Genomic DNA, 27,165 nt, shown 5'->3' with positions numbered 1-27,165 from the left:
GATCATCCTGGCTGACAGCTGCATTACAGACCCTTTCTCCTGACGGCATGTCATTCAATGCTCAGCTACAGTGCGTCACATGACCTGCTCTCATATTGCCCAAGAGCTGTGCTGTACGGCCGTCGCACTTCGCCTCGAGGGATTTCAGCGACAAAGCGTTGCTTTCACGTTCGCCTGGCTGAGCTGGTGTCCTCGCTGGCACCAAATGAAGGAGTCTTTGTTGAGAGAGAGGGGGAGTAGTGTTCTGTAAAGGTGAATTATGACTTTAACTGGTCTTTAACTGGTGAAAATTTGTTGTTGGGATCTAAATGTAAATCTAAGAAACGTTCCCAATTCAAGGTTTTAAGAGTAAAAGTCATGTCATCCATTAAAGTAAAGACAGATAAATCTCAACTTGTACCTGCAGAAGAAAACCTACCCTGAATGGCCCCCCGTTCCCATCGTCAAGCTCCAGGATGTACCCTTCCACGGCGATGGTGGAGAGCGGCGGTTGTTTCCATGACAACGTGGCGCTGTTGTTCTGAGTGCAGCATTCCTCCAGTTGGAGCATGGGAGCAGCTGGGACTGAGGAGGGGAAACCAGGCCAAATTACAGCCCACTGAGATATGAAAAGACACCCATACGTGCACGAACAGGGATATGACTCTACAGCGCACAATGACCTGTTCAATATTTATCATTTATAAACTCCATTATGTATTTATGTATTCATAACACATTAATCGAAGGCCTCTGAATCATGAATTATCAACACACCAAACTTCTCTGACTTTCTAAGTATTTTATAGAATATTTTAGCAAACACCTACAGTATATCAGTGATACCAAGCTGTTTAAATCAGATAAATAAATGCACAAATCAAACCCAAATCACTAAACATACATACAAAATAACAGCAAGTTCCCCCATTTAAATCACCTCTGAATTAATCTCATGTTTACCAGGAAAATAATGTGTGATTTTAAGAGGTAAAGTGGTAAATATTAGTGCAAAATTAAGTTGTAACATCCATATTTTAACATTAACGTCACTATAAACCAATTACTTTAAACACTCTTCAAATTTTCATCACAATATCTGACTCCCATCTCAGAGCAGTCTGACTGCAGAACATCTTGTTCACAGGCTGGTAGGGATTTACTGTCTCGCCCAGACACTTCCGCAAAGCAGATGGGTCTTGAACTTGCCTCCTCAAGTTTAAAAAAAGTCTCCCCGCCGCCGTGCTGCCTGTCATCCTTTCTCTTCCCTCTCCTTCCACTATAAATCCCTCAGGTGTCTCTGCCCGTTATCTCTCCTCCTTTACCTTTCATCTGGACAAAGTCCAGCTGGTGGATGGTCTGCAGGAGGGGTCCGCTGTCCAGAGTGAGGTCAAAGTCGCTGGTCATCCTCGGGGTGAGGGTTCCCTTCCCCCACTGGCTCTCTGTCATGTGAACCCTCCGGATCAAAGCATCAGAGATCTGAGAGCAGCAGGAGACAAATCACAGATGTATCCAAATGTTTTTATCATCCTCTACATTTTGTCTTTTAATCAAAATTAGGTAATTTGGTACTAATTAAGGGGAACATAGAGACCGTTTTCAATTAGTGCCTTCCAATTGATTCCAATTATTTGCTAAGGTAAATGTCGACATCAATTCAACACCTATGAAAATAAGTATCTAATCTAATTGGGTATAACTGGAGCGATTCTTCCAAGAAAAACATTTTTCCTGTATTTAGTTACAAATGACAAACTTACAAGGAAATTATTAGGAAATTAAACATTGTACTGTATTTCCCTTCAAAATATTGTACCATAATGAGTGAAATAATTGTGCACTGTGCTTAAAACCTCATTCTAAATGGTCTGTTTTACACGGTTAACACTTGTATTTCACTATCAAGAACAATCATGACGCTGTGAACAATATTTCGTCATCATTGCCTCAAATACACCTCAACTCTCCAGTCAGAACGACAGTCAGAAGAACACAAGCCCGACATCTGCTCACCATCAAACTGTCAAACTTTACTCAAAGCTGACAAATATGTTTGATTTTAACAAGACGGAATAACTCAGTGAGAGCTACGAAAACTTCTCCTGGCAACAAACAGAACTGTTCTGTACTTCATCTGTCACTTTGGTTTTGGTTGCATTTATGTTTCACATGGAAGAAAAGGCCACTTTTACTAACATGTATTGAGTCTGAGTCATATTTGCTCCCAGTAATGAAGCAGTTTTTGAGGAGAAATTTGTCATTTTGAGTAAATTCCCTGCTTAGGGAAAATGTAACAGAATCTCCCAGTAGAAGTAGGACAAAGTGTGACAATTACAGCTTTAAAAGCAGAAAAATAGATCGTCATCGCTTTACGTTTCGTCACAATAGATTTTACAGCTTTACTTTCTGGCTGTTCTCTATGAAAGTTGGTTTGGGGGAATGGGAGCCCCACAATGGGTCGCAAGATAATTAACAGGAGTAAAAACATAAATCTGCAATTACATCGATTTTCCTGATTTAGCCTAAAAAATCACTCTTTAGTTGAACTGGTCACAACATTGTAAGCAGACATTGCATCATTTTATTGAGGGTCTCAAGCCGGCAAACTCAGTATCCTTTTTAAAAAAAAGAACATTCTTAAAACTCACTTATTTTTCTATTATATTTCATTATTATTTTTAGTTATTTTATCTTAACTTTATCTTTGATATTTATTTACTTTTCATTTATACTGTAAGGCATTTTGTAGCTTTGCTTTTTAAAGGTGCTTTAAGTTTTTTCTTTAAGGGGTCATGAGCAAAAAATAGATGCAAACATTTTGCATCCTGCTCCACTTCTTTTGCTGTTACCTGGGACATGAAAACGTTGGGGAAGGTAAAGCTTCCAGTAGCAAAATGAACTTGTTTGTTATGTCTCTGACCTGGAGGAAACCACTGGGGTCGTTCTCCTTGATGACCTCCAGACAGTACTCCATCAGGCCCGTGGTCTGACGCAGCTTCACCGTACAGTGGGAGATCTGATCCCGAACAACCTGGAAAATGGAGAAAAAGAAGAAGGAATGAGGCAAAAAAAGAAGAGGAGGAAGAAGAAGAAGAAGAAGTAGAAGAGGAGGAAGCCAAGAGGGAATCGAGTTTTGCAAGTATAATACAATTACACAACAAAAACAAAGATAATCATATGTTAATCATCATCCTTTTCCTGTAATCACTCTGGAGTGGAATATGAATGAAATGCACAAAGATGGTTTAATAAAGTGCTGCTGCGGTTTTAATAGGGCAGAGTAGAGGAGGAAAGGGAAAGACTTGAGATGAAGAGAAATAATTAATTGAGAGTAAATAAGAAGGGAGGGAGAGATGTTGATGAATGAGAAGAAAGGATGGAGCTCATGACAACAAAAAAATGGCGATAGTGAAGAGGAGAAAAGGAGGCAAAACGAAAGAGAAAGAGGAGAGGTCGAATGGAGGGAGGAGGCTGGAAAACACAGATTAAACAAAGCTGTTAATGGATGAAGAGAAGCTGAATGGGACGACCAGGAGGAATACAAATAATGAGATTAACACCGGGATTGTCAAAGTGATTGATTGAGGATTTTTTTCTCTCTCTCTCTCGAGACTCGGACACAGACTGAAGGGAGGAAGGAAGGAAGAGGAGGCTGAGTAGACATCGATCCTGTTATTGACGTTAACGGAAAGGAGAGTGACATTTTGTTTTCACACGCGGGACGTGTGAACAGTCGTCAGCATTACATCAGAGACGAGACGTGCTCTGACACATTTAGCCTCTGGTTTTTCTGAGCGACTATGAGAGTCCGAGACATGTAAAAGTTAATTTTCTGTAGGTGGACATTTATTTTTGGGCTGAAGCTTGTCACAGGAAACATTTTCGACATTCAAAAATCTGTCGGATACATGCTGATCATCCGGTATTCATAATATCTTCCCCTAACATGCTATGAATACCATCCCTATAGCACGTACAATAAGATATTTGATTGATTTGATAATTTTCTCACAGCATTCGATGCTACCCGGGAGATTCCCTCTCTATCACTGATGTCCACAGAGCCTCTTGCAACAGTGTGAAATAAACGGAGGTGCTGGACCGAGGGTTGCTAGGTAACAGTTACTTCATCGCTGCTGTCTGAGGGGCTCCAAGGCTGAACAGAGAGGAAAATCCTTTCTGCAGCCGCCCGAAGACCGACAGCACACATGAAGATGATTTACTGATGACTGCAGTCAGAGTGCATCAAGTATGCAAGTATTGTACCACTGACACATACAGTCCAACACAGTCTTAGACTCCACTGTAATCACAGCTGATTGTAATCTGATTAACTGGCCTTTCACATATGTAATCAACCTGGTAAATACATATTTCAATATTATTTATTGCCCCTTTTCTAATCTATTCAGAACATAAATGATTTTGGGATTGTCCTCTGACAGGCATCAAATAGCAGTGGACAATATTGATAAAAAAGTGTTTATCACAGTATTCTGTGTGCAGTTTCACAATAGCAATATGAATCATGATATAATTTCTGGAAATTGAACTCAAGAAATCAGTTATAATAACCAGATGTGAATGCTGTGAATGTAATGTAATGCAACAGTTGTCTGAATCCAATATTCCCATAAAGCAGTGCAGCTTATTAATTTGCAACATTCAACATGACCTTCTGCAAGTTCACCATATAACAATATATATAAGATATAACAAGACGAGAGTGCAAAAATATATACGCAGGTCTTTTAACCATCATATTAAAGGAAAGAGCATCTGCATTAAGGACGTCGTTACATGCAAAACTAAAAATATAATTTACATGATACAGAGCTCATGTGGTATAATAAACATATCTGAAACATCCGTTCTCTTTAAGGAAGAATCACAGAAAACAAGAAATGTATCAAAATGAATGACGTAACTAATCACGTTGCAAGACATTTCAATTAAAAGGCATATAAATGACTCAGCCAAACAGGTGATAACTTAAAAAAGGTGATTTTTTTGGGCTCAAAAGTATATTTGTAGGATACATGAATGATAACTTCTCAATTAATACTTTCTTATAGTGGTGTTTTTACAGATCTGTTATTTGGTGGCGCAGTGGCTCGGTGTCCAGCACTGTTGCCTCACAGCAAGAAGGTCCTGGGTTTGATTCATGGCTGTGCCTTTCTGCGTGGAGTGTGCATGTTCTCCCACCATAAAAACATGTATGTTAGATTAATTCTGCTGTCAGTGACCTTGACCAAAGGCATCTACATAGAGCTGGAGTCGGTCTCCGGGCGCTGCACAGTGGCTGCCTACTGCTCCTCATACTTAAGATTGGGTTGGATGCATTTCACTGTACAACTGTATGTGTGACAAATAAAGTACCTTTATATATACATTTTATCATGTTTATCATTGCTGGTTCTCATTTATCTTTAGCTTTTATGTTTTTTTAGACACTTTCATTGACATTCAGCACTTTGTAAAGTTATTTTACTCTTAAGAGGCACATTTTGGGAAAAGGCCACCTTAAGTTCGGCCTCTCAACTTTTAAACCAACATGGATGAGAAGTCCTTAAAACGCTAATAAATGGAAATTTGAACATCTATTATTATGTTTGTACGATACAATTGAAAGGTCCAGAACTGCTACTAAAGGGCCTTGTGGTGATTTGTTTTGCCAACGAATGTTATAATCGTTTAATAATCACTTTTCTTTCTTGAGTGATGCAGTTTATTTAGACAATATGTGTTAATGGCACCACACCAAGTAAGTTTAATATGACGGCTTATGTTCCAGTTTAGTTTGTCTGGGCAGCTGGAAACTATTTTTAACTGACCCCGGGTGTCTAACTGCACAAAGACGCTTGAAAATGTGTTTTTTAAGTTCTGAAACACTGGAGGCCTCGTCGCTTCCACTGCTTCAGCTGTTTCCTCGTGAACTCTTATCTACAGTGAACACCAGGGAGGTTGCATTTAAGCAAAGATTAGTCAGTCACATTTAGCTAAAGTTGCAGGGTCTGGAATCACATTTGTTTTGACCCATTACTGTATCTTCTGCCAAAATATCTGCGGTTTTGCATACCCTCTGGGGCTGCGAAAATGATTGCTGAGCATCGGTACAACCACAGTTGTGAACTTAAATGAACCAAATACAAAATGGCAACTTCTCCTTCAATGTTCAGACCAAGGAAAACAAATTGAAAGTCTAACTGCACTTTAAGAGAATTAAATATTAAATGCAAACAGAATATTTTCTACTCAATAAATATTTTAGACCTACAAAGTTAATCATATTCTAATTATTCCCCTCTTTTAGTGCTGTAATCAATCAGTGAGAGGACCGTGTTTAACCTCTCCTCTACAGTGAGAGGAGATTTCACTCCAGCTCGGATGATTCAGTCTATATGTCTCTGGCTCAGGGCCAAACCATCCCTGCTGTGTCAACCCTGGAACATCCACACCCCTGCAGTGGCCTGGCAGGGCTCCAGGAAGAGTTTCTCACTGCTGTCGCTGGCTGTTTAACAATCAGACGTGCTCTGTCGCTGCTTCGCACGCAGCTGGGATCACAATCTCTTAATTCACAGAGTACAATGCATTTGGAGGAAGCTCACATGATGGTAAAGATGCAGAGAAATGACAACAACTTTTCATCGAATCTCCCTTTCCTTTCCTTTCCTTTCTTCCTCTCGCTGCTGCTTACTGAGCAGCTTCTCTCAGCATTCCAGTCATCTTTCCTGAAATCTGCTTTAAATCAGCTTCGGAATAAGATAAAAAGGCAGCCACCGGCAATACCGCTCTGCCGGATGATCGCTGGATAATGGGTGAAGGGAAGATTTATTCATCTGAATTTAACAGAGAGGGACCGGAATGCAGCGTCGAGGTGGAGGCGGTAGAGGAGGAAATTTAGCATCTTGAGGAGAGATGGATTAAGACAGAAAAAAGAAAGAGAGTAAGGAAGAAATAGAGAGAGGAGTGAGTGACGTAAACAAAGTGCAGGACAGCGGTAGAGGGCAGAGCTGGCTGTGCAAGTGGGCCACAGTTTCTGCAGCGGCAGAGATGAACGGAGCTCACGTGGGAAACAAACTCCGTCCCCTCAGACATATGTGGCTGTCATGGTGATTAAGCACGTTGGACTTGTCACACAGAGTCATGGCGGCTCAACAGTGCCGCTAAAACAATCCCAAACAGAGAGAGAGGACAGAATTAATAGAAACTGGAGCTCAAAGTGCTGAAACGTGCAGTAATATTTCCCTTTACGGTCATCGTCTGTGTTCGGCACAGCAGGTTTTCATGAATTTCTTCATGCAGGTATTCTCTTGCAGTGGGACACAGTATCATTAAAACACTTTGTTCACTTTGGATTAACAACTTCAATAACCTCACAGCACAACTTTAAATGAGAGACTTGATTCACGAGAGCTGCACAAATGTAAATATTCTCTATAAGCTCTGACTACAACCGAAGCACATCAAACAAGGCGAGATATTTACGGGGGCAAATATTATCCCATATTTCATCAACTGAGTGAGTCTGCAGGACCTGCTGCCTCGCTGTAAAATATATTATCTCCATCAATCCATTTCTGCTGTAATTATTAGGCCACTGCAGCACTTTTGGCCTTGCAAGATACTGTGGCTGCAGTTTTCTTACATGTCCCTTTACAGCAGCAGCATACAGGCTGGTAGACAGAACAAGTAAGAACATTTATAACATTAAGAAAGTGCATGAAGATGATTTAATGATGTTAATATATAGTACAGAGGGAAGACAATACAATACAGAGGGAAGTGGAATATAAGCAGAACGTAAGGAGAGAGAGAGCAGAGAAAGAGGGAGATCAGAGAGGTTGAGGAAAGTGAAAGATGTTGGGGAGCAAAAGGAGGTTAAGAAAAGGGGGGATAAGAAGAGAAGACGGATGAGAGGGATTGTGGAAGGAAACATTAAATTAAACAGTTACAAGAAAAAAAAGGAAGCTGAATAATGGGATTAGAAACGCCTTCTGCTCCATCTTGTATGTATGACGGTTAAAGAAAGTGACGAGTGCTACTTCTACTGACACTCAGCTGTCAGCGCAGATCAAGGCGCTGCCTGCTTGGTATTAATGTATCTCTTAGTCAGACCGTCGCAGGAAAAATGCAGAGAAGCTTTACTTGTTACATACAAACATGACAAGAAATCCAACAGAGCAAAGAGTCAGAATGACAGATATAAGACTACAAATAAGAACTATTTTCATTATTGACAGATCTTCTAGTTATTTTTTCAATTAATAGATTAATGGTTCCTGAAAGGTTTATCACAATTTCACAGAGGCAAAGGTAACATCTTTTAAATTACTTGTTTATTCTGACCAAACAGTCTAAAATCCAAAGAGACTTAGCTTATAATTTGATAAATGCAGCAATTCTTCATATTTGAGAAGCTGTGACTACAATTGTTTTTGATTAATCTTCTATCAATCTAATCTAGGGCTGCAACTAATGATTATTTTCATTATCAATTAATCGATAAGTTGTTCAGTCTATGGAATGTCAATTAAAGGTAAAAAAATGTCGAATACTGTTTCCCAAAGCCCAAGTTTCAAAGATATTCAGTTTATTATCGTAGAAGACTATAGAAACTAGAAAATATTCATATTTAAGAAGCTGGAACCAGAATATTTTGGCGTTTTTATCTTAAAAAATGACTCAAAACGATTATTCAACTAACAAAATAGATAGCGATTCATTTTCTGTCAATCAACTAATCGTTGCACAAATATACTGGGAAATAATAGGTCGATACTGGATTCAACAGCAGTCTAAATATTTAATGTTCACCAAGCCAAATCCGCTGATAAACAGTCTCTGCTGCAGATCTCGCACAGTGAGAGACTGAATCATTCGATATTTGCCTCCGGAGTTCTTTATATTTCCTGAGTTCATCTACGAGCCACTGTATAATCTAAACTCTTCCTTATGTTTGAGTGCTTGAGGACTTTGGGGAGCAGGGATCCCCTGGAGCAAAGGCAGTCGAGGAGGAGACAACATGGAGGACAAACCACACAGACAGCGAACCACTACAGTGGAAGTAAAAATAGCCTCTGTGTGAATGTGGTCATTAAACGACCCGTGCTGGGCGTCCAGGGGACGAAGCATCCGGTGGCAAACTTCACAGCGAGCGTGAGACTTAGTTTCAGATTCACTTTGTTTCGCTCTAATCAGCCCTCAGAAGAATCTCTCATCAGTTCAGTGCTCAGAGCTCTGATCTCGCAGATGAAATGCAGTGAGAGGGACTGACAGCGGAGGCAGCGCGCCTCGGTTTGATCATCTTTAATACATTCTCTACATAACACTGAAGGACCATACTGGTGTTTTCTTATCCCGCCATCAAGAATAAGTTTGTAGAGATCTGAAACATGTTTGAGAAAGGTACATTTATTTTATTGCGTTGTCAAAGAGAGTCTTTAATACATCAGGGATTGTTGGTTCATTCAAATACTTGTGGGAGGTAGGGCCGCAACTAACGGTTATTTATTTTCTCAATTAATCGATTAGGTGTTTGGCCTATAAAATGTCAGAAAATGGTGAAATGGTCTTCTTTTGTCCTGAGCAACAGTACGTAGCCCAAATATATTCAGTTTACTGTCATAGAAACCAGAAAATACTCAGATTTGAGAAGCTGGAACCAGAGAATTTGGACATTTTTTCTTAAAAAAATTACAGAAAACGATTAATCGATTAGCAAAATACTTGGCAACCAACCAATTAATTGACTAATCGTTGCAGTTCTAGTGAGAAGCGCTATCAGTCACTTCAGTCTGCTGTAAAGAGGCAACTTTTTAAAGCAAGACATGTCAAAATTCAACGTCCATGTCTGCTAACTCTTTGTCTTACATGTTTGATTTTTGAACAGTCTGTGAATCCAAAACTGCCCCAAAAAACACAGCCCTTTGCTCTTCATGACAAAAAGACTTAAAAGATGCCTACAAAATGTTCACTGTGATGGATTATGTATGAAACAAGTCTTTGTAAGTTGGTTTTCAGATCCTACTGACATAAAGTGAAAAGAATGGCTGTAAAGTAAGTTAGGGGCCTAAAACATGATCCTTTAAGCTATGAACAGGACTGTAGCCGCTATGAAGACACTGAAGTCTGGTCCTCAGTGTTGTATTTGGGGAAATTGGGATTTTTAATGACCCGAAGAGGAGTTTACAATCACATGGTGGGCTTTGAAGGCTGATTCTGATGTCAGTCTGACTAAATATATTTCACATTTTCAACAAAAACATGAAGTTAAATTAAAAGAAAAAATGAGAGACCAGCATTTACTGTAGAAAGATGTAATTTACAGAAAACTGTGTAACTGAACAGTTAAACAGTTGCACTATCTGGAGACTAAGTTACTCATACTGAACTAATGAACTATATATTGTATATAACTTCTTTTTCCTGTATGTTTGTCTGTTTTTTTTTAAATGTTTTGTGTTTGTTTTACTTTTTGTGTGTTTTTCACAGGGTTGAGTGACACCTCTGAACAACTGGACCTCAGTATTTGCTTCAGCTCTGACTATAAAGTAGCAAACACCACTTTATTATCTGGATAGTTGAGTGAGTTGATGCTTATATAAGCGCTCAGTGTGACACTTTGCCGTCTCTCTGAAATCTAAACAAAAACATGGGTCAGTTCTCCTGATGTGCTGGGAAAGAAAATGAACCTGACTCATGTTATGAAGGACTACTTCTCGCCTCCACATCTTCAAACAACAAGCTCAACATGTCCTCCTGGTCACCATGGCGACCGGGCTTTGGCGTCAGCAGCCAGGACCAGAGGAGAGCAGCGTGAAGCTCTGTAGAAGATGCAAAGTCAGCTGCAGGATCTAAACAGGTTTCAATTGATTTGATGTTTTCTATGCTTTTTATTGTTTCTCCACATAAAATGCAACTGCATCAGCAGGATTATTTGGGGCGCTTAGTTATTTTCTTAATTAGATACGTATAAAATGCATAGCTGGCACTTTGTTTTAAGCAACAATCTGCGTTTCATATGCAAATAAATCCTATCTGTGATGCTACATCTGGAAAAACCACAAAGGACTACATTATCATCAGGAGTGCATCGAGACAGAAATGTGTCTCATTCAATTACGGCTGCAGGACGACCTACGCCACTGAGCCACATGCTAATGAAGCAGAAAGCATCCCATTGACTGCCCATGTCAGAGGGGCTCCAATTACTGGAGATGCACTCCAGAAAACAGGCAAAGTCTCTGGTGATCCCTTTCCCCCCTTCCCCCCTTTTCCTCTGCCTCATATCTAAAGTGAGCTACGCTGCCCTCCAGGAGCAAATGAAAAATAAAGAACACGTGAAACAGAGAGACATTTCTTGCATCACCGACTTCATGGGAAACTCCTGTGATGGAAGTTGTGTCCCTGAGTGAGTGAGCAGCACAGATTCACATGAGAGATCTACACTGAAAACACAAAAAAAGAACCAGATCTATCACGGAGAAATGTGTCTTTCTTGCATTAAGATTCAGTGAACAGCACATCGAGGCGCCGACCTGTTGGCTGACAGACGGGATCAGATGTGCGCTGCCTGAGAAACATTAAAATTCCTCCATCTTGGAGGTGTGAATGCGTCCAATGTGCCTCTCACCACCTAATAATCATCCATCATCATTAACAGAACAGATTTTGCATTTTAAAGGACCAGTGTGTAAGACTTAGTGGCATCTAGCAGTGAGGTTGCAGATTACAACAAACTGAATACTCGTCCCCCTCCTCTTCCAAGCCTGTAGGAGGGTAACTGGAGAAAAATGGCGGAGCAACATGGTGGGCTCCATGGAAGAGGACTCAGGTGATTATACGCTAATTAAAACATACTCTCTGCCAAGTCCATTCCGCTAGATGCCACTAAAGTCTACACACATGTCCTTTAAGTGTTCGCAGTGCCACCCAAAACCAGGCTCTGCAGGTTTAGTCCGAAAACGTAACATCGGCACCAGCGTAGACCTGCAGGTGTGAACATGTCTGTGCTCCATCTACAGGGTAAAGAAAGAAAGTAAAAGCTGCTGCTGATTTTGACAGTCATGACACCTGCAGGCAACAAGTGTTACTGCAGTTTTTTTTTTTAAAGTCCTATAGTTGCTGCATGTGTGAGAAGTTTTACATTTTAAATTTTAATCTACAAAATGTGAGTTTTGTCAACTGGAGTATATTTGCAACTAGATACTGAAAGAATACAGTTTTTAACAGGTGTCATTGTGCACACTCTGTTCTCCAGGATTGTCCTACCGGTTATTTTGCAGAAGGAAGGAGGACGCATTTAACCAGTTTTTTTTTTTTCTTTTAAATTTTGTTCAAAGGAAAAAAAACTTTTATATATTTTATATATATTTGAATGATTTGCAAATCTTTTGATCTCTAGACGGTTAACACTAATCAGCTGTTGTTGTCTGGTGGACAAAAGCCTTGTTAAGCCCAGTTCATAAAGAAAGAAAAGTAAATTATTAATTAAATAAAATAACTAACATTAGATGTTTTACATCTTCAACTGTATTTATGGATGTTTCCGTTTTATTATTTAATATCAAATGGACGATAGTCTGACACAATGATATTCCATTTGTATTAATTATGTTAAGCTAACAGGTGGTAAAACTCAAAAACATACAAAGAAAAAAGCAGCAATTTAAAACTGCGGCTTAACTCTCTTTGCCTGCAGGTGGCGTCAAACTTTATCAACTATTCAAGTCCTTTCCTGTAGGTGGCAGAGTTGTGCAGGTGCAGAACTGGTCTGACAATCTGCAGTTTGCTAAACGTGAATGAAACTAGTTTTTCATTTTGTGAGTGATATAAACAAAGACGCTTCCACGAAATGCTTCACATCTGAAAGAAATTCAAATATGGAGGAGGAAAAGGTATGTGTGTGTATGTATCTGTGAGTGTGTGAGCGTATTGAGTGTGTTCACATGTTGCCATGCACAGACTGTGTTTCTCAAACCACCTACGTACATGTGTGAAACCTTGATTCTGCAGATCGTCCAAGCGTGAAATTGGATGCTGTACAGCACAAATGTATCTCTCCCTCCTCCTCCTCCTCCTCCTGTCGACTCCGTCTCTCAGTTATGTCCCTCGTTCAATGTGTTGCAAATGGTTTAAAGAAAAATGTCACTTTATGCATCTGAAATCATTGGAATCGAGCTTCATTTGTCATTAATCTTCACTAAATGTTTACTGTCACCTATACGCAGCGACAACAAAAAAATGTGCTTCTTTGTAGGTTGTATAATTTTGCATTTTGAGGTAACTTGCAGTGAATAAATCTTCCAAAGTAATTTAAAAAGCCTTTGGGAACAAATACAAAGCTAATATCACTTTTGCATATTCAGCCCATTTAGCTACAGATAACACATTTGACATAACAGCCGACCATTTTAAAGTGTATCATTAATATTAAGACGGATTTCTTTCCTTCCGGGCAGCAGCTGCTTTCAGTTCATGTCAGTAATGTCAGAACAAAAGTGATTTTCATACCATTGAGGAATCCAGAAGTTTCCACTGTTTCCACTATAAGCTCAAAATTAACTTAACTTAAAACCTTGCCTGAAATCGGTACTTTGTCTCAATTTGTTGCTTCTTCTTGTTTGGAAAACTCTCCTTGTTGTTGCTGATGTAGCTCTCCAATCTAAAATTTTAGATTCATCACCCAAACATCAAACTTCTAATGCAAAAACAGCTAATTTAATATGATCCTTTTGCTTATTGTTTGCCTTTTTGCTTTGATTTTCTGATAATACCACCAAGGAGAGTTTTGAAAGCAGTCCTAGCTCCGTCTGACACATCCAGATTTAGTTTTTTGACCGTGTAAGTGTACCCAGGTGTGTCTGGTCATAGGCTGCTGACTCACCTTCAGCTTGTGTTCGTGCTCTTTGTTTACCCGAGACAGCAGCTGAGCTTTGCGCCGGTTCAGAGCGTCGATGAGGGCGTCGCACTGCGCCACCAAACAGGCCTCAAACTCCACTCCGTTCTCCTGCAGGACAAACGCACAGAGGTGGGAAAATCATAACGTTGGCGAGGAGGAAAGTAGGGCTGCAACTAACGATTTTTTTTCTAGATGAATCGATTAATTGTTTGGTTTATAAAATGTCTGAAAATTTGACCCTGGAAGGAGAAATTTAGTGTATGATCATGTAAACTACATTTTAGAAATTACTTGAATGCTTAATCGATTAACAAAATACTTGCCGATTCATTTTTGGTTGGTCGTTGCAGCTCTAAAGTGACGTCATTCAAAGACAAACAGACAGAAAACATACAGACTTTCAAACTGATTCTGACTAGAAAATATACACCATTTTAAAAGCTGGATTAACACTAAAATGAATACACATGATAAGGCCTATATTATATGTTATGCTTTAGTTAAGAGTTTGAGCTAAATGAGGGAGCAATAGTTTATTTGACTTCAATCCATCTACAAAAATAAAATCATTAACACTCCCTAAAAAAAGCATTTAAATTCTCATCTCTACTCTGGCTGCTTGCATCAGACGAGGTGGGTGGATACAATGATCCTGATGTTCTTAGGGTCTCCCTGGAGTGTCAGCCCATTGAGTGATGATAATCAACAAGGGCATCTAATCCCACCTTCCTCCTCTAATCACCCTCTCCAGCTGGACCGAAGCTTTGTCTCCACATGCGGCAGAAGAAGGCTGTGAGCATCTACATCTATTCCTGATCAATATAATGTACTTAAGTACATGTGACACCACTGACTGTGACTGAAGGAACATTTCCACTCAGGTCAATATAACAGCTCACACAAATAAAACATTCTCCAGATTGAAACCTGCAGCAGGAAATGGTCTGCTGTTACTATGGCGATGCTGTTTCATTGAATTTAACTGCCTTTATTGATCCTTTACATCCTGACAGTCTGTGACTGAAGCACTGTCGACACATGAAACAATTTTCGTCATAAATATATTCTTAAGATGCCATTTTAGAGTTTATTACGCTACACATGAAAGCGTCTATTATTTAAACATTCTAGTTTCATGTTTGATGTGTTGAAAATTATTGCAAAGAGGCTTTGATCCAGAGTCGAGGGTTAAGTCAGAACTGAGCGAAACATACAGTAGCTCTACTTTAAGTCTCCCTGTAAAAGCCCCTTTACACTGTGTGATTTATGGATGACAGTTGACTTGAATCGTGAGAGAAAAGTGGTTAAAATCTCTCATCAATCCAAACCTGTGCTGCTAAAGTCGCACTGAGAGACAGCATGAGACAAAAATCTAACAGTTTTAGAAATTTAAGAACAAATTCTCACAATGTGACTCCTGCTAAAACCCAAACCAGCCAATCAGAATACAACATAAGATGACACTTCAAGGAAAGAATATAAAATATTCGTCCTCCTTACTACGCCTATGGTGCTGAGTTGATTTTGCTGCATTTTCAAAACATCTGAGCGAGCTGATGACGCGTCTTTGCTTTCATATGATTCTTTCTGTTTACGTCGTAGCGCTACGATTCACCACACATTCAGCGTACGATCTGACAGCCTCATATTTATATTGTGCGGTCTGATGCAGATTATGACCAAGATTTTATTATAGGCATCTCGCACAACGTGACATACAATGCGATAAACATACACCATCATTGTTGTCGCACAGTCTAAACGCACCTTAAGTGAGCTTTAACCAGGGATTATAAAATGCTAACAGTGACACTTAATACAATAAGCCTTCCTGTCTCTGTTGATCACATGCTGTGGTGGACAGTCTGGGATAACAGAAAGCCAACACACATCACTGCCATATTACTAATAGGATTCAAGTATTTTATACTTAGATAGATATTTATTGTCCCCAAGGGGAAATTTGTTTCCGCAGTGCATTTTGCGTTGTACTTGCCTCCAGAACGTACATAGATACATACAAAAACACATCTATATACAACAAGAACACATATACATATACTGTACATACAACATTCATTACATACATGCAGACAGACTAATACATACTGTAGCTGGTCTTATGATTAATGAGCAAATGAATTTAAAGCTGCTATAGCACAGGGGACAAAACATCTGCTAAAAGAGGTCTGTTTCCATCTAAGTGTCCTATGTCTGCGACCGGATGCACATATCTGGATGCAGCTGGGAAAAGCAGCAGTTGTCCATGTGTTTGTGTGTCTTATAGTACCTGGATGTGCTGCACCGTGTTTCTCAGCTGGACCAGGAACTCCTTGGCCTCAGTGGCTCGGTCTGACAGGCCATTGAGAGCCTGAGACAGCTGCCCCTGTGGAGATCAGAGATAGAGAGAGAGAGGACATCAGAGATAAAGCGGAAGCACTGTTGGCGACGTGTTGTTTTCACTCTATTCAACCATAGACTAGTACAGGTGTGAGGTTTTATGGACTGACCCCACACCTATCCAACATTTGCAAGAATTCCAACACAGTTTCTCTTGGCTTGGAGTTGGACAAACGAGTGGTGGAAAATGATGCCATTATACTTTACATATACATTATACTGTTGCTCAGAGGTAGAGCGGGTCGTCCAACAACTGGAAGATGCCAGTCCGCATATCGAAGTGTCCTTGGGCAAGATACTGAACCCCATATTGCTCCCAAAGGCTGTGCCATCAGTGTATGAACATGTGTGTGAATGAGTTAATGGTGGCATGTAGTGTAAAGCGCTTTGAGTGACTATGAAGGCACTATATACATAAATTCAGTTCATTTACCATTTACATGAAAAGGGAATCGTAGCTTTTCCATGTTATAAGCGCATATCTCTGTTCTGTTATCTAATGCTAAAAACATTTTCAAAAATCCTGTTTCAATTTCCTGTAAAATGTGAACAATTCATAAACTCATCTTGCACTCAGGGCGTATATTCAACTCCTCTAATCACATAAAAACTGCAGGTCTACCCCGCTGATTAGCACTGGCAGGAGTAACATGAGGTGTATATTTGGTGTCAGTGTGCAATAGACGCATCAACATCACCAGGTTTGATGCTTAAGATAAAATCAGATCCCTTCTTTTTGTGACCCTTCACATGACTTGTATATGGAGGTGATGGAAACTTATGTCAGTTTGTAGTTTTTTAACTCCCACATCATATTGCTCTTGACATTAAATCCCACCCCAACATCCTGTTTCATGCAGAAATACGTCAGTTGATGGTACATGAAGTACAATCCAAAAACAACTTTATGGGACCTTTAACATTGACAGGAAGGAGGCAGCCCAGCATGAAATTGTTTTAGATGCAGATTCCTAGGCCAGTGTAATTAGCTGTCATCCTGCATTTGAAAATATCCAAACTGAAATAACTCTAAAATGTACAGCGGACAATTTAAAAACAAGACTGCTTTTCACAGCTGCTGAGAAGCTGATATTTTGAAGTTTTCACCCTTGAGACAAAGTCTTATTCTGAGCTTTATTCTCACACGAAACTGACATTTCCAACTAAAACTAAGTTGATTAATGAACAATAAAGCCCTTAACTGTTGCATGGTTTTATTGTGAGTTTAAAGCCCCTGGGCATGAAGAGTTGAACGCACTGCATGTAACGGGAAATGCCATTGCTTTGGATGTGTGCGATGACACTCAAATTCTCCTGTTTGGATAGTGGGAAGAATAGAAAAATGGGTTGTTCATGTATGTGAGGCGCGGCTGTGGTGAACAAGGAGGTGACGGAGCGAGAGGACGCGGGCCTGACCCTGTGGGAACCTCGTTCGGATGAGTGAGCAGGACAACCGCCAAGTTGTGGAGCTTATTGTCTCCTGGGAGGAAAAGAGGGTATTGGGCGTTATCGAACCAAAGAAAGAAAAATCACTTCAGCTCCGGAAGAGAGCAATAAAACCTGCAACTAGCTGATACAGTGAAAAACTCAGTGGAAACAACCCATTACACACATTCCCCCCTTTGTGTCAACCCAGCTACTGGCATCTGACGTTAACCGGTCAAATGGGAATCTGTCTGCGGGGGCCGGCAGCTGACCTTTAACCTCAGCGTTTGGGAAACCATGACAGCTGCGGCTAACATGAGTCTACTACACCGAGGGACAGTCTGAGCTGGTAACAGCTGAGCAAAGCCTGAAATGTAAACTTTCCAGGATTGTCAAGGACTTCAAGAAACTTCCTCTCTGTTAGCTTGGGACTCGTATGTCAACGTCTCAAGAGAACTACGTGAATGAGGAGACATGAGATGTATGTTTCCCCCCCCCATCTTAGTCAACAGGACATCTCACAACCTTCTAAACAGATTTACATTAAATTTGGGGGACAGATAGGTCTTTAAGGCATTCAAGCATCACATTCAAAAAATTAGGATGAATGTAATAGTTTGAAATAGTCAAGTTTTATCTTTCTCATGTCTCTCAGTTCCTATTTTGTTGTGTTATGTGTGATTGTTGTAAATTTATGATATGTATTTTTATTTTACGTAACTGGGCACCTATTTCTCCCTTATAAAAGACTCAAAAGACTTCCTGGTTAAATAAAGGTTACAGAAAAAGTAATTCAGAAGTCAGAAAATGACTTTTTTTCTATCAATGAAACTAATTTTGTCTTAAAAATGTCAAAAATTGTGAAAAATACATAAGTCACAAGTTCCCAGAGCTCAAGGTGACACTTAAATCGCTTTTTTTGTCAGATCAACAGCCAAAAATGTGATATTTTTAAAAAAATCTTTTCTTTATTCTTTATCATTAGATGATGAAGGACATTAAATTACATGAAATTCTCACATTTAAGAAGCAGGGACCAGCAAGTTTTTGGCAATTTAGCTTGCTATTTCTTGACTTTTGGGAACAGTATATGTCAACAAAATAATGTAAGTTAATTGGTCTACTTGAAGGCATAGTTCAATATTTTGGGAAATTAGCTTTTTCACTTTTTGTTGAGAGTTAGAAGATTGATATCAGTCTCATGTCTGAAAGTTAAATGTGAAGCTACAACCAGACAGTTAGCTTAGCTTAGCATTAATTCTGAAAACTAGGGGACATAACTAGCCTGGCTCTGTCTTAATGTAAAAAAAAAATATGCTTACCATCACCTAAATTTCAATAATTAACATGTTACATTTTCTTTGTTTAAATTGTTTAAAAATTGTTCCTGTCTTTATGCTAAGCTAAGCTAACTGGCTGCTGGGAGAAGCTTCATTTGAGACTTGTATCAATCTTCTCATCTAACTCTCTCCAATAAAGCAAAATGTTGAACTATGCCTTCAAACCTGCAGTGCAGAACTTTTAACTTTTAATGAATGTCTGTTAAATTCAAGCCTTCGCCACAGCTGTGATTTCACAATATACCAGAGTTTTTAGGTGTTGGGTTTGACATTCACACGCTGAATGCATACTGCAGAGCATGTGCACTAGAGTGGCTAACATCTGGTTAGCTCTCTGCTAACTTAAATGGCAATAAAATGACTTAATCATGTTGTTCTAGACTTTAGAAATGTTATCAGTCTGAATGGATCAAATTCTGATAGTGAAATTAGTCATTTTTAACAATTTATCCATTGTTTTATAGCCGCAACAGTAGTGACGGAGTAGGCTACTGTGGAACCGATGACGTATGCATGTGTCGACAGTGTTTTTGTAATTATGCTCGTTGCCAGAAAGGGGAGACAAAAGTCCTGCACTCCAGCTTAAAAGTATTTCTATTTTACAAAAGTACACAGTACAGTATGCACCTTTCCTCCTGATCTATTTCTGAGATGGGACTCTGAAATCAATGAGCTCCATTTCACCTGGATCACTGAGCAGCCACCATCGTTTTCAGGTCCTGCCAATCACACTCAGACCATCCACAACGGTCACTAAGACTCAGGTGGTTTCATTAAAGATCAGCCGGGTCAGTCACACCCGCCCCGTTCAGCTGAGTTTGTTTTCTCTCTCAGTTTTCTCATTTTCCTCTCTCTCTATCTCATTCTCCTTCTCTGTCCTGCTGTGATCCAGTGATGGACGTTGAGGGAGCTCCCGCCTCGCCTCGCTGCAGTTAACAGTCAGCGTGCGTTCAGTGACAGAGCAGATGAAATGAAAAGCACTTGATTGTCTGGAGGCGTTTTTCCGCAGCGTCTGTTCAAGAGCCTGCAGAGCTCAGTCCTCAAAACCAGGTCAGAACGTGCCATGAAAGTAGAGGCTGTTTTATTTCTACACAGCTTACAGCGACTTCCTGTGTCGTAAAGGCACAGTGTCATGGCCAGCAGGTCGGTCGACATTTGGAAAGACAGACTTCAGTGACAAATGGGTTGAAGAACATGATGGGACTGGGACCAAAGCTTCACAGTTTGAGAGTGGGAAATTAAATTGACTGTTTGCCACAATCAGCTCCCTTACTGTTGCTACATCTGTCGAGCTTTCAGTTCTGGCAGGACACATATGAAGGTTACAAAGATAAAAGTGGCAGATTTACCACTTAAGGTCCTTAGTAGTTTCTAAAACAATGGGTCGTTGCTTTCAAACAGAAACAAAAGCAGGCTTCTCATTTCTAGCCGATGACCATCGATTCTGTCAGCAAAAATGATAATATGACGCTATGCTAAGTTCAGCAGCTCTAATTAGCTATCGTTGGTTAATTAGCAAATGACTGAACGCCATCTACAGCTTACTTTTTATGTTTCCTGCTGATTTGATTTAAAACAAGAACAATGTAAAAGTAGATACATGATGGCTACATACATGATAACATGATAAAAGACTGATGCTGCAGCTACATCTTCAAGGCAAAAAGTTAGCTGAGAAAGAGCTAATTAACCTAAAAATCAAATTAAAATGTTATTCATTCTAACACAGACGTTAGATTTATGCATTATTTTTTCAGATTTTCAAACAGTATGTTTACAAGAAAAAGTTTTAAGGGTGAGGACTAGCTGAGGTGTTTGGGAAACATACGTTAGGCTATCTTAAGCAATGTTTAGCTGCTTAAGATAGCCTAACTCCAAACTCTCATGTAGCATTATGGCTCCACCATAGTGAACGTTGCAGTTCTGGAAAGAAGATTATGTAACATAACCTGTAATCCCACAAAATAATGTGGTTGACTAATGATGTGCTTAATATGAAGCTTCAGCTGCCCAAATCAAGTAGATATCTTTCAACGTTACGGTCTTTTTAGTGCCAAAGTTCCTCTTTTTGTTACTATACTTCCACCGGAGCTCAACAGGGAAACACAAAGAGGGAATCTGATGCTAAAAAGACTGTAAATGTGGCAGATATCCACTTAATATGACTAACTCAGACTGCTGAAGCCTCATATAAGCTTCAGATACACTATCAAATGCATTTTTGCACAAAATAACTGTGTGGACACACTGTGGATTTTGTCCCCCATCACTTACATTGAAAGCACATTTGAAGGGGATCTTTTAATAGCTAGTATGAACAGGAGGAATGATTACAGCGAGGAAAACCTCTTTCAGTGTTCATATGGGCATCTGACTGTTGTTTTAATACACGCTTGAAAAACTGTGAACCTGTCCTTTAAGAGATGGTGAATTTATGGCCAACATGATGAGATTTCCATCATTTCCAGGATGATAGATGAGAACTATTAACGATAACTTATCGTGCATGATATTTACATCTCATCATACTTGGATTTGCATTTTCATTTCTTGTCATGGGGATGGATTTCACTGCCATAACATGATTCATGCTCTCGTAATTTTAGTTCTTGCTGTAACACATGCACACTGGATCCTCAGAGAGCATGTTTTTTTTTTTTTTTTTTTGAGTTTCAGCTCCACAATTCTCCTTTTACATCAATGCAATACGACTTCTAGTTGGCCCCAGGGATAAAATCTTCTTCAGGGACAGTCGAAATAAAAGCATCATGCAACATCAGGGCGGAGAAGAGGATGCAGGAATGTTAGGACTGAGCTCTGATTGTGGTTTCACGCAGGGTTTGGTGGTTGTGGTTGGAGGGGGGGGGGGGGGAGGGGGGGGCTTAGGGTGTCCCTGCTATTTGGGAGCACTAATCATCTCAGTAATTAAGCCGAGTGGGAACACGTGCATGGCATGAATAATTCACCAGCAGCTCCAGGCCCATTCTGTGTGTTTCATTTTCTCTCCGCGGCTGACTGAACTAGCCAATCTGTCACGGGAAAGCGTAGATGTCAGAGAGGCGTCAGAGCCAATTTGGATTAAACCCTCCACCAGGAAGTGGGAAGAGCAAGGACAGGCAGGAGGTAGGTGTAATGTCACTGCTAAGCTCTTAAAGCGAAGGAAAAGTTCTCCACTTCGAGCTAATTAAAAAACACATACATCCACAAAATGTTTCAGATAGCTTTTGAGTTCTCCTAACCTACTTTCAAAAAGCTGCGTTACCTCTCAGAGAAATTTTAAAAGTCAGGCTCAGTGCTTCGGGTTTCTCGTTCTTTAAACAGTCTCTTTAGGCTAATTTAATCCTGCGTGTAATACACAGTCATTTGGTTACACACTGTAAACAGACGTAAGCTGAGTGTAAGGTCAACATCTGGTTAATGAAAACAGCAAACAAACAAAAAAAACACACTTCCACTAAATCCCTCAAGTGGAAGAAAGTGCAAATTAATGTAATTTTTTCATTGCTTGATTACTGATTGTGTTTCCCCCCCTACAGTATCAGTAACCAGAGACTCTAACATGAAAGGTTGCGGTTGTTTACATGCACTGACGCGGCCCTAAGAGAATACAGTTTGAAATATTAAGCAGGCGACTTCATGATATTTACCGTCTTGGGAACCTTGCTGTTGTTAAAAATTAAGCTCTTACATCTTCCAAACACGCTGGAAGAGTTAAGATTCGGCCAGATTGTGTTTAACAAGATCCCATATGAAACCATCTTCCACAAGCAGAACTTAAGTGGGTGGTACATTATTCATCTCTTATATCTGCTGTCATCAATAATGCACAAGAAGTCGTTAACTATCCACACAGAAAAAAAAAGGCAAATGAAACTCCGATAATAATAATGAGGGCTTTGAAAAAAAAAAAATGAACAGTTTCTTCATCGGAGAAACAGAGTCCTTATTTGACGGACACCTGGGACAGCACAGCAGGAAATGGGGCAGAAGTGATCTATTCTTGTCAGTGCTGCATTTATCTGGCGAGGGCGACATATCCCGCAGATGATCAAGTCGCCTACCTGCTGATCTAGTTTGAAAATGTCACAGTGATGACATCTGGCCTGAGAGGGACCGAGATGAGTCTTGATAACACCTGTGTAAGAGGAAGAGGAAGGTATGTTTTCCTTTCATATGTCAGATGCTTTGATACCTTTTTCTTTCACTAGATCGCATCTGTTGGTAATTGAGCATTATTATCTACTCCGTACAAATACAAGGAAGGTACAGTTTCTGTTGTTCTTTGGAAATAAAAGTCCCCCTCCACTCTTCTTGTTACTTCAGTTGGATGTTTGAGCTTCACTGTGCAGAATGATGTATGTGCAGAGTTTGACACTAGGAGGCTGTTTTCACATTCATCTACTGAAGGAGGAAAGTTTCTTTACGCTTAAACCTGAGTTTCAGGCGTACTTTCCTGTATGAAAGTTACACAAGTGTGATAAAAAAGTGTGGAAACTAGAAGCTACCAGTGCACAAACACTGAGAATGGACTTTTTATTGAAGTAGGAGACATCTTGTATCCAGCAGTATTATTTGTATATTTATAGATTCTGGAGTTTTCAGTGAAGGAAAAGGAGTAGATGCCATTTTACAAATTTCTAACAAGGTAATTTACCTTCTTTGTGGAAAAAGCTCTATATCAGACACTAATTATTATTCAAAGCAGAGTATTTTAATAATGTGACATGTCTGGAGGGGATCTTCACACCTTAGCAGCAACTGTTTAAATCCCGTAATCTTAATCTCCTGTTTATTCATGCGGCATTTTTCAGAAATCCTCCAGATGTTTTTCGGCACGTGTGAACTGATATAAGTCGAAATGTGTTTTTTTTTCCTCCCCAAAACAATGTAAAATCTAAACAAACTGCAAAGCTAGTAGTGTTAAACGTGAGATTTCTGGGTCAGAAACAGTAACAAGAGGCCGGTGGTTCAGAGTGGGATTGCTGAAAGTTTAAAAATTGATGAGGTGAGAAAGTTTGTCTGATTCCTAAACAAGGGAACTACAAACAATCCCAGCAGAAAGAGACACATTAATAGAAAGAAGATGCTGCTTATGTAGTTTATGTTCACGGCAACATCTTGACTTTCTCTTTCTAATTCAGAGTTTCCATGTGACAGCCCACACAATTGCAACGTGAGTAGTAGCAGAGGTTATCCTTTTTAAGCTCTACTTTCATGACTCAGTGGTGCAAAGTGCAGACAATGCAATTTGTTGTGGGCTCTACAGGACTCGGACGCATGTGTTTTCATGGCCAGAGGCGTAGAGTGCACCTGTAGTGTAGCTGGAAACTGGTTGGGATTACTGGAAACGCACCATCAAGTGTAATAGGGAGACAAATCAGCCATGATAAATCAAATCACCACTTCAGGTAATTGCCGCCACTGAACTATGTAAGCAACGATGCTCGACAAGGCGTCCGGACATAAGAAATCGACAGATTGACTTGAGAAGACAGAGGCCTTTTTTACACCATTATTCTCAATTAGGGCTGCAATTAACAATTATTTTCATTATTGATTCATCTGTTGATTATTTTCTTGATGAATCATTATGTCTATAAAATGGATAATAGTAAAAGATGTCTATAATTTTACACAGTCCAAGGTGTCATCCTCAAATATCTTGTCGTCCAATCATCAGTCGACAATCCAAAAATATTCAGCGTCCAATTACATATAACAGAGTAAAGTAGAAAATCTTCACATTTGAGATGTTGCAACCAGCAAATATTTGGCATTTCTGTTCAAGAAATGACTTAAATGATTAATCAATTATCAAAATAGTTGCAGATTATTTTTCTGTCAATCGACTAATTAATTGATCAACTAATCATTCACAGCTCTATTCTCAATATTGGAGTATTTCAGGGCACATTATCATGCTTACACCACCGCTAATCAATTAAACAAAAACAGAGCTTTTTCTATCTTCTTTTGGTTAAAATGGTGGATATCTATGGTTTAACTGGGATTCAGTGCAACTGTGTATATACTGTAAAGCATTTGTAGTGTTTCTATGGTAACATGCAGCTTAATAGAGGTGTAGCAGTGATTATAACAGAGATCAAACTGTTGGCTGTAACTACAGGTGTCCTGATATACAATTTTAATGATCACCTGCCAGCCAACCAGATGTATCTGAGTACATTCTTGATTTTCTTAGATCATGGATATCATGTACTTGAATAAATGTAAAAAAGAGTCATTACAAAGCTCCCTTTTCAAGCGAGTTGCTCTCTGAAATCCTGATCCAGTGAGGTTTGACTCAACCAGTAAGACTTCTTCTTCCTCCAGTGAAGCTCTGTTTGAATTAATTCCAATTTGCTTGTTTTTGCAAGATCTTGGTAGTTGTGAAGATAATAAGGCAGAGACACTGGGACAGACTGAAGATAATTACATCCATTTTCAAAGTAACTTAATGATCAAAACAGCGACATTGATGGTGATTATACTGATGATAATTTTGTTAGTGATGATGATGAAAACGAGGTCGGTCGACAGGCTTTAACCTGTCCGGAGCCTCTTCTACCCAGATTTCAGGTTGAGCTCACTTTCTTACGCAACTGGTGTCCTCATTTAATGTGGGCTGAGCAGCCAGATATATCATAGCGTAATAAATGATTCTGTTTTAAAAATGTAGCAAAGCTCCTTAAAATTTGACAACTTGTTTTTTTGGTCGGGACTCATTTCTGTATAGAGAGAGAGAGAAAAAAAAAAAAGTTCTTTCTTTCTTTCCCAGTTGAGCCACAAAGGAAAATTGGCATGGTTGAGTTTTGAGGCATTTATGTTTCTCCAGTTCCACGCCTGGAGCAAGTTGAAATATTCAGCTGGTCTGTGTTCTCACCCAGAAAAAGTTATATAAAAATATGTCAAAACAAAAATACCTTCAGTACATGAGCCAATGTTTTCTGTGCGGACTCAAGAAGAAGCAGAGTGGACATGAAATATTCTGTTAAGTACTTGACTCATTTACTCCAACGATGAGATATTCAGCTGCATCTCTTTTCCTGCTCAGTCTCTGTCTCACTTCCTCTCTCTTTGGGCATTCTGGGTCATTCAGTCGCTCTCATTTTCCTGGTCGTTATCTCCCTCTTTCATTAACATTTACACAGCTAATCTCTTTACATGGCAGCTCCGAGGGTAAATATCACCGCCTATAATGGAGCATCAACCTAAACGGCTTTGAGACATCCAAGCCGTCCCGCTGTGAAATTTCATTCTCTATAAAGTTCAGTCCTGCCTTTGTCCTCCGTCTCATCCCCATATCAGCGAATCACAATGTGCTATCTTGAACAATCGAACCATGTCATTTATCTGCACACACTCACAAAGAAAAAAGACGACGTACTGTACTTAAAGATTTAGTCCACGGTGTCGCCGCAGGGCCACTCTACTGACTCGACATAAACTCAGGAGGGAGAAGAAGAGGACACTCAGGAAGAAAAAGCATTAAACAGATGACTCATGACGTGATGTCTTGGAGTACAGCAGGATGATGTGATCGAATTATCATGATATTTTTACCAACAGAAGTTAAACCAACCAATCAGGACACATTCTGAGTACAGATAAAACATGAAGCGAATGTTAGCGGTGGTGCTATTGCTTACATAGTCAATGGAAACACAAGAGTAGATGATAATTTGCCTGGGGTGGCGCAAATTGATGTGGGGCTTTATGAATCTGGGAAAAGACTTGAGACTGGAGGGATATAACACGACCAAAAACAAGTTTCTGGTGAGTTCTGAGTCCAGTCAGAGGCTGAAGTGAACACAAACACTCCTGCAGACATGACCCGTTGTTTGCTAGCTGCTAATGTACAGTTGGTACATTGGCTGCTTTGGGGCAAACTAACATAAATGGTTCAGCGGTTCACTTTACCACAGAACACAAAGCGGATCTTAGAGACAACACAAGTGCATTTCAAGTCAAAAGATGCGAGTAGACGTGAATTCTCCCAGGGTGGTTGTGAATTGACATGAATATGCGTCCATGCGAGTTGAAAATGATTCAGCAAAAAATGTTAATGTATCCCTTTATGAAGCTTCATAAACATATAGAGAGAAATTCCAAAACATA

The 27,165-nt window shown here is 39.7% G+C and overlaps 1 protein-coding gene across 2 annotated transcripts in view; it reads right to left on the bottom strand.

The window, feature by feature from the left end:
• Positions 1–27,165, bottom strand: part of trim9 (tripartite motif containing 9) — a 45,259-nt gene that overhangs the window by 11,496 nt on the left and 6,598 nt on the right. For both annotated transcript variants that reach the window (XM_044374292.1, XM_044374294.1), the window contains exons 2-6: positions 16,173–16,268; positions 13,868–13,990; positions 2,900–3,010; positions 1,305–1,458; positions 419–564 (exon numbers count right to left, since the gene is read on the bottom strand). In XM_044374292.1, the coding sequence (XP_044230227.1) occupies positions 419–564; positions 1,305–1,458; positions 2,900–3,010; positions 13,868–13,990; positions 16,173–16,268 (630 nt within the window). The remainder of the gene's footprint in view (positions 1–418; positions 565–1,304; positions 1,459–2,899; positions 3,011–13,867; positions 13,991–16,172; positions 16,269–27,165) is intronic.

This window comes from Thunnus albacares, chromosome 15 (genome assembly GCF_914725855.1).
Source record: "Thunnus albacares chromosome 15, fThuAlb1.1, whole genome shotgun sequence".
Classification (NCBI taxonomy): domain Eukaryota; kingdom Metazoa; phylum Chordata; class Actinopteri; order Scombriformes; family Scombridae; genus Thunnus; species Thunnus albacares.
Note: the sequence above shows the minus strand (reverse complement) of the source record. Positions and strands in the feature narration are given on the sequence as shown.